Raw genomic sequence first — 8790 nt, 5'->3', positions numbered from 1 at the left:
GAAAAATATTGGTTCATTTTTCAATTTGGCAGAGGCAGCATGTCTCAAAAAACATTAGTGTAGGTTCATGTTTACCCCTTTATCTTTTAACAATACAACAGTTCGTGAACATCTGGGAACTGAGGAGCCCTTTTGCTGGACTTCCAGGAGAGGAATCTTGTCCTTTCCTTGTCTGATATTAGATTGTAGGTTCTCAACAGTCTGGTTTTTATTTCTTTCTTTATTTTTTGTCTCGTTTTTTGTTTCATGATGGGCCAAATGTTTTCAGTTGGTGAAAAGTCTGAACTGCAGACATGCCAGTTCTGCACCTGGAGTCTTCTACTACAAAGCCATGCAGTTGGAACAGATGCCCCATGCAGTTTAACATGGTGTTGCTGAAAGATGCATGGCTTTTCCTGAAAAAGATGTCATCTGGATGGGAGTACATGTTGCTCTGAAACCTGTATACACCTTTCAGCATTGATGGTGCTTTTCCATATATGCAACATGCCAATTCCACTCATTTCCTCTGACCCCCATACCGTCAGAGGAAATGGGGTTGTGAAAGCTGGTTGTTTAGAGTTGTAACATGGGCATCATTCTTTGCCTAAACTGCTTTGGAGCAGTTGTGGTGCTATTTAAATTATGGCCTTTAGCTGCTGACAAAAACGTGTCAGTTGAGCCCCAAAAATGCGAAAAGCACAGTGTAAAGGCCATGTTGATTGTTCCCCTGCCATCTATGAGACAGAATCAGCGCAAATCTTGGTCATGCAATAACATTCAATCGGTTATGCAACTTAAAAAGTAACAGGTTAGGTTGTATCTGAATACTTTAACATACAATAACACAGTCAACACTGTCTAATAATTAAACTAAAATTATGTTTGGAAGGAACAGCCAATTAGAAGAGAGCTGGCTTCAGGGAGGATTGGCCTTAAAGCGTGGACTTAAAACAGGAGTCCAAGACATGAAGTTGGAGAAGAGTATCATTTATGTTATGCTGTTATCAGGAGTAACCAGCAATAAATGGACTGCTTTTTTTAAGCACACTGTTTATTTCAGTTCTTACACTGCTGCTGTGCTTGTGGTTAAATTTTGTATAAAGTACAATGCAGTTCAGTTTGTCTTTCTATTGCACCACAGAGTCTACTCATACATGTGTAGAAAAAGCTCGACAGGCCTGCTGTGCCCTGTTGTGGGAAGGGAATAGCAAACAGTTAGCTACAAATAGATTGTAAAGATGTTTGTGCCTGTGAATGCTTAGAGATTTAGGGACTTTTGCGAAACAGCAGGTCAGACTTCATAAGTGGGTTTTGGAAAGCTCTCTGCAAGGGAGATGGAATGACTGGAAGGTCAGTAATTATGGGAGATTGTGGGCTGTTGGCTGATTAAGTGGGCCTTATGTTTGGCCTTGAATACTGAAACCCAGTGGCTGATTTCCCTGAAGTGGACAGGAAGCTAAGTCCAGAGGGAGGGAGCTCTACAGAGGAAAACCCTCCTTCCAGATGATCTCTTGTGAATGCAGGGGAGTGACAAGGGGACCCTGTTGCTGTGAGCGGACTTTGAATGGATTCATTGAGAAAATGCCAGCCTGGTGTGGAGTGGGGGCCAAATCATATAATGTCAGAGGAATTAGCAACAAACTGTCCAATTACAATGTAAAAAGCCGTTTTAATTAATGATTTTCATTTACAAGGCCAGATCAGAACTGTATTGCATGTTTTGTTAAATAAAATATTTACGGTGGTTTTGAAAGGTTCAAAATATAACAGCTCCAAACACTGATCACATTAGAGGAACCCTGTAGTAGTCATTTTAGATTGCCTTTTTATTTCTGCTTGGATTCGTTCAAGGTTTTTGCATGGAAGGATAATGATGTTTCAGTTTTCAGCATCACTAGATCTCCTGTCTTATGATTTACACATGTACACGCTTTCAGTACTAGACTTTCATCGGGAAATGTGGTAAATGTAGAGCATACTTAGTGACATTTGCAATTGAAAGCTTCACTTTAAAAACCTCTTAACTGTCAAGCTAAGATTTCTTTTTCTGTCTTTCTAGGCGTGTTTGCTCTGGACAGCATCATGCAGAACTGGTTCACCCTCTTTACCCCCACTGAAGCAACCAGCGTTGTGGCTAGCACTGTCATGTCCAACAGCACTATTGTCCGCCTGCATCTGGACTGCCATCAGCAGGAGAACCTGGCCAACTCTGCCCGCACCTTAGCCCTGCAGTGTGCCATGAAGGACCCCCAAAACTGTGCCCTCTCAGCTTTGACACTCTGTGAAAAGGACCACAATGCCTTTGAAACAGCCTATAAGATTGTACTGGATGCAGCTGCCACTGGAATGAACTACACACAGCTGTTTACAATAGCACGCTACATGGAGCACCGTGGTTATCCAGCAAGGGCATACAAACTAGCAACGTTAGCCATGACTCACCTGAACCTAAGCTACAACCAAGACACACACCCGGCCATTAATGATGTGCTCTGGGCATGTGCTCTCAGCCACTCCCTGGGTAAAAACGAACTGGCAGCCGTCATCCCTCTAGTGGTGAAGAGTGTGAAGTGTGCCACTGTCTTGTCGGACATTTTACGCCGGTGCACTCTAACAACACCAGGTGGTATGGTGGCACTACACAGTCGCAGAAACTCTGGAAAGTTGATGTCTCTGGACAAAACTCCACTCAGGCAGCTACTGGACGCCACAATCGGGGCCTACATCAACACAACGCACTCTCGGCTGACGCACATCAGCCCACGCCACTACAGCGAGTTCATCGAGTTCCTCAGCAAAGCCAGAGAAACATTTCTCATGGCACACGACGGACACATCCAGTTCACACAGTTCATAGACAACCTAAAACAGATATACAAGGGCAAGAAGAAGCTCATGATGCTTGTTCGAGAGAGATTTGGTTAAAAGACGATCATATGACCAAATTGTATTTTTGTTGTTGTTGTTTTGTTTGTTGTCTCCTTTTTTAAATCCTTTCTAACTTGAAGTGAAAATCCACCTAAAACAACTTACATGTGAATCTTATTTCTGTGCTTTAGGACTGCTGGGTCTGATGGATAACAAACACGATTTCCTCAAGGCAAATATTTAAGACTGTGACGTTAAAACGTTACCAAGCATGATCACACACAGATTCTAGTGTTGGGTAGCCAACACTAGAATCTGGCCCAAAAGGTTTTAGAGTAAAGTTTAAAATTTGGAGGGGAAAAAAAGACTGTAAACCATATGCGCAACACCCAGGGGCCAAGACTAAAACAGAGTGTACACACTTTTTTGTTTGGGAGATTTGAGACTTTTCATACCGGTTCTGTCGTTATCCAGCTTATTTCGCCATAAATAGATATACAAATGCACCGAGTCTTTTGTCACATAAATAATTCTGAATGTAGACTTAGTTGCTACTGGTGGACAGCTAATGGCTATACTGTGACTATGTTCGTTCCAAGATAGTTGCTCCTATAACACATACAATTGTGATGTCGGCCAAGACAGTACTGTAAATACAGACGTTCCCATCGGGGCTTTAATCAGACATTATGTAACTTGTAAATCATCTTCACCCCAGTAGCAGTAGCTACAACCATAGTCATAACTGCAGCAAGAGCAATGCCCAAAAGCTTTATCTGCTAGTGATTATATTTAGCCTTCGAGAACCAGAGGAAGGAATTTACCTTTAATGGCCACTCATCACCACATCCTGGAGTCAGTGTGGCATCATCATATTAGAAACACAGAAAAGTAGCAATTTTTCTTATTTGACAGTATTCTTTTGAAAATGTTTTTAATTATTTAAATAGTTGCCAACTATTATTTTCTGTTGATCCACGGATAGATTAAGTAATTGGATCTCTAATTAAATGTATTACTTTGAACTGCAATATAATCACAAAATTATAGGTACCGCTCCACCAATTCGTGATATTGTAGCGGTGAACCATAATTCTTATTAAATGTTTAAAAGATAAGCAGGAATTACATTTTAGAGTAATTCCTGGGAGTTCTTCCTTTCCACTGACAACAAGTGTATGATAATGGTAGAGTTGTTTCTCTAACGTTGTATGGTCTTTTCCTTAAAGCACTTTCAAATGATTCTGGTTTATGATGGCATAAAAAACCAAGTATGCAGCTCAAATGAAATGTAAATCCGTTGCTTTTAGGCGTCTTAACAGTATAGACACTGAAAATCTTGGACTGTTCACCAATACCAAACATTTTTATTTATTTATTTTTTGCTACTTTCTGGTGTTTAGAAGGTACCCCGCTGACCACTGTTAGCATTATGCAGCAGATTTTTTTTTGTTTTTAAATGTAACTCACAGAATGTTTTGTGTCAACACAACAACAAACTTGGCAGTTATCTTTCAAAGGCAGCAAATAATAAGACTGCTTACTAACAAGCGTAAATGTATAAAGTGTAATGATTTTGCGATCTTGTATGGGGGAAGAAACACTTGCCTTCATTTCTAAGAAAACTCCACAGGGTACCTTTAATAGACCAGACTTTTTAAACATCACTTTATCTGTGGGAGTGTTGTACACACTGTTTATACATCTGGCCCCTGGTATTGATGTGTCAAAAAAAAAAAACCCCAAAAACTATGTATTTAGTTTGCAAAATTGTCACTTTGTTTGAAGATTTTGTTTTCCATTACATACAAACGTGAGAGGGTTTTATGCTGTATTGTCCAGTGGCAAAATGTCTGCCTTGCACTGCTCCTGCTTTCCTCGGCTAATGCTCACAGCCTCAAAAAGAAGACAAATGGCTTTAAACCAAATGGACCATTTGAAGTGACGAGTACCTCTTTTAAAGGATCCAGCTTTACTCTTCCCCCCAGGCCTCCTCACCCATCTGCTCAAGAAAGGCTCTAAATCCACCGTCAAAATTCATTTCGCTGCCATTTCCAGGCTGGTTGTTTTGGCTTTGCAGTGTTGTCGCAAACGTTCAGTATGCTTATTTGACGGACACATTTGCCACGATAGCACGACGACAAACCATCGCAGTTCTTGTCCTCGTGGAAACTGTATATTCTCAGGGATTTCTCAAAAAAACAAAACAAAAACAAAAAAACACGAAACAAACAAACAAACAAAAAAGGCAGAAAAAAGAACAAAAGCATTTTATTGTCCTGTGTATATATGAAAGTATATGTCTGAATATTGAAAAAATGTATATGTTAACTAATTTATGACAGAATATTCTATGTAAGACACAATACTTGAAGCTGCAGTAATTTTGGAAACAAGCGAAAAACAAAACATATCAGAAGGACTTCTAAATGTTGGCCTGGCATTGCATTACGGGCCCTGTTTGGGCTCTGCAGACATGAAATGAACTGCAGAAAGTGGCCGGCAGGAAGTGGACGTGCAGAGTGGGTATTATCCAGAGCACAGAAGTGTACTGAGGGGTTTTACAAGTCATTGAAGGAGGCAGAGCAGCAGCAACATACAGCTGCCAACTGCTGCTGTTCTCTCATCGTGGTCAAGTCTGCCTCATTCCACCTTCTGCAGTGATTCGCTCACAAAATGAAGCTTTTTTTTTTTTTTTTTTTAAGTCCATGCCTTTTCTTACTTCTTGACTTCGTGCAGGACAGAGAGTTGCTCTGTACAACAGGTCTTGACTGTTCCACTTCATTTTTAAAAATTTATTTAATTGTAATGTTATTGTCTCTTCCTCTTCAACTTCATGTCTCTAGAATTCCTCACACAAGAACAGCCTTCTTTCTTGCCTTGTCTTAATGCTTTAAAATAACCAAATGGGAGTTCTAACTACCAAACTCTTTTCATACGCAAACTGACCATGATGATGGCCTTTTAGTGTCTTTGATTTGTAGCTGAACTGGCTCTGTGTTCTGTGCTTGAAAAGCTCATCTCATCTTCTTCAGTGTCGTCTCTTAGAGGTCTACTAGTAGCTCTTTTGTTTAGAAATGAATGATGTGCCCTTTTATTTATTATATTAGGTAAATGATTGTACAACCATGTCAACATGCTCATGAAGTTAAAACTAAGATTTGATACACTGATCGATTTATTTATGTAACTAAATCACTGTTTTATAAAGTTGTTAATGAATCAACACTTTGCTTTAATTAAATTAGATTTTTGAGAGGAAAATGTCTTTGTGTTTATTATTGCTTTTAAGGTACATATTGTAATTTTTTTTTAAATGTATTTAAAAAATATTTTTGATTTTTTTTAAAATGGCTTATAATCAGCCACTATTGCTATCTTCAGAATGTAAAGAAACACTCCTGTTTATTTCCAAAAGATCTATGTATTGTGTTAAAGAGATACCAACTTAAGTTGAGCTGGGCTGTACTTTGGTGTAATACCAATTTGTAACATAAGATGCCGTAGTAGGTCAGTGTCATTTTGACTTTATCAGGAAAGTAGATTGGAAACCATTTTTAGTTTGTAGCTATCCCAAGACATGGGATTGCTAAAAAATAATATTGCAACTTTTAAACTGGTGCTGCTGAAAGCTTTAGTTAAATTCTGCATAAGGTGATTGCTAAAACAGAAAACTGTAAAATACAGGAACGGCAGAACTGTCAGCTATCATTTTATAATCCTCTCTCAATTCTTTTAACACTAAATTATACAATACCAATTCATAACAGCAGTTGCCTCGAGGCACTTTAATATAAGGCAAAAACCAACAAGAAGATCTCCAGCAGAACCAGGACCATGGAGGGGCAGCCATCTGCTGCGACGAACCAAATCAGAAAGTTATGTGGTAATGTGGACTGATGACCGTGTGTACAGCAGCATTTTAATCATTATATTAAACGCTGTAGGTGGCAGCCACTGATCTTACTGTATAAATGTAACAGGGCTCGGTAGTGGTTCTAAAAGTTTGAATTGCTTCGAGCTTTATTTGTGACAAGTACATTAGCTTACCAAAAATGCTAGCTAGCTAGCTGGTACTGCTGGGATGCTATATATTCACGAACAAACATAAGCCTAAAAAAAAGCTGGCGCTACATGCAGTGATGCTAGTGTAAGTCATGTTAGCGCTAACATGTAGTTAGTACAGCTTTTTCTCCAGGGACCAAAAAATCACAGAACTGCTATATGATGAAGCTAATCCAACAATGAATCCCGAAACTAATAGGAAAAGGAAATTGAATTGAAATGAAGGAGCTCATCATTAAATGTCAGAAAATAATCTGCATTCTTAATTTGACCTTAGTCAAAGGTCAAAGGCCTATAGATTTCTCTCTAAAAATCACAGTTTTTATTTGTGAATCTAAAATTGTTTTTTTTAAAATAACATTTTTGTTGCGAGTTGCTTTTTTCTCTCTGTAAATCTCTTTACAAGTAAAGTATTAAATAATTAATTTTTCATTGAGTGATATTCATTACTTGCTCTTTTTATTGTCCATTAAGTTGTTAATTAGTAATATATAATTACAAGACATTTAAAAAAATGATAATGATAGAAAAAATATTTTCCTACTTTTGACTGACTTCCACAGGATTTTGTTTTACCAATTGCATTAAATGGTTTGTTTATTTGATTAGTTTAACTCAGCCAGGATGGATACAGAAAGATGGTTTATCCATTCACCTGCCAAGCCAACCTGCTGACATAGTTTCGGGGGCAATGGGCAATTTTTTGAGGCTTCTGGTGGAGCCAGTAGATACCAAGACTTCCTGTTCCATTTGCCAATACCATGTTGAATTAAAATAAATGTAATACATTTAAGCTCTCAGATGCAGACTTTGTGAAAAGCGGTACTACGCAGTCATTTAAGCATCACTGAAAAACTATTTTACAAAGTGGTGAAAGAAAACCCTTTTATTATTAATTATATAAGATCGCTTAATCTTATTTATGTAATAATAAAAAAGTTTCAATAATTAAACATTTTAAAGTAAAAGCACTAATTATATAGAATAATTATAATTACATTATTTTGTCTGAATTGATAAAATTATTATATATCACTAAATTTATACAGTAAAGACTACAAAGTAATGAGTACCCAGCTTTTTAAAAAAAAGTTATGATGCATAAAGTAAAAATATTTAGATTCAAAATACAGTGGAGCTGAAGTAGGAAGTGGCATAACATAGTATAAGTACACTGAAGCCTGTACTTGAGTGACCAAAGTTAATTAGGTTCTACCATTGGGCCTAGTCATGCTCTCAGCTATGGATAGGTGTAGGGCATTGGCAGTTAAACCCCTGGCAGTTTAAAAACTGTTTTACTATGTCTCTCTGGTAAGAAAATCGCACATGAGTAGAATGGAGGTCATTTTATAGGGTAGATTCAAGATTCCTTATTTGTCACATGCATAGCCATACAATACAACACACTGTGAAATGTGTCCTGAACTGCTCATTGACTGTGCAAAACATTATGAACAAGAAGTAAATTTAAATTAAAAATGGGAAATGTTAAATTAAAACCTGAAAATGTACATGTGCAAATGGAATGTTAAAGTGCTTTATGTCATATTAGCACAGCAATGTATTGACAGAGCAGTGCAAGTAGAATAAACAAAATGACCAAAGTAATTTAACAGTAGTGAAGCAGTAGTACTCTTCCTGTTCATTCCTGGTCCTCCTCACACATCCTGTGGGGATGATGCCCTTCTATGGCCTTGTCCACATCTCCTCTTGTAATAACTCCCTCATCGTACCTATCTCTGCCACCAATAGTGACAAGAACACTAGCAGTGGCAAAAATAGAGAAAAATAAGTCAGGGGGGAGAACAGAGAACAATGGGCTGTGGCCATCACCTGCAAAAATCTTCCTTTTTGGGCGGTTAGTTTGTTGTTGTC

At 38.1% G+C, this 8790-nt stretch overlaps 1 protein-coding gene across 1 annotated transcript in view; it reads left to right on the top strand.

Annotated features, from left to right (window-relative positions):
• Positions 1 to 6088, top strand: part of zswim6 (zinc finger, SWIM-type containing 6) — a 56185-nt gene extending 50097 nt beyond the window's left edge. The window contains exon 14 of the mRNA XM_063478027.1: positions 2042 to 6088. Coding sequence (XP_063334097.1) covers positions 2042 to 2907 — 866 coding nt within the window. The 3' untranslated portion in view covers positions 2908 to 6088. The remainder of the gene's footprint in view (positions 1 to 2041) is intronic.
• Positions 6089 to 8790: the final 2702 nt, after the last annotated feature.

Source organism: Pelmatolapia mariae, linkage group LG7, assembly GCF_036321145.2.
Source record: "Pelmatolapia mariae isolate MD_Pm_ZW linkage group LG7, Pm_UMD_F_2, whole genome shotgun sequence".
In the NCBI taxonomy this organism is placed as follows: domain Eukaryota; kingdom Metazoa; phylum Chordata; class Actinopteri; order Cichliformes; family Cichlidae; genus Pelmatolapia; species Pelmatolapia mariae.
The sequence above is the reverse complement of the archived record's forward strand: the minus strand, read 5'-3'. Positions and strand labels throughout refer to the sequence as shown.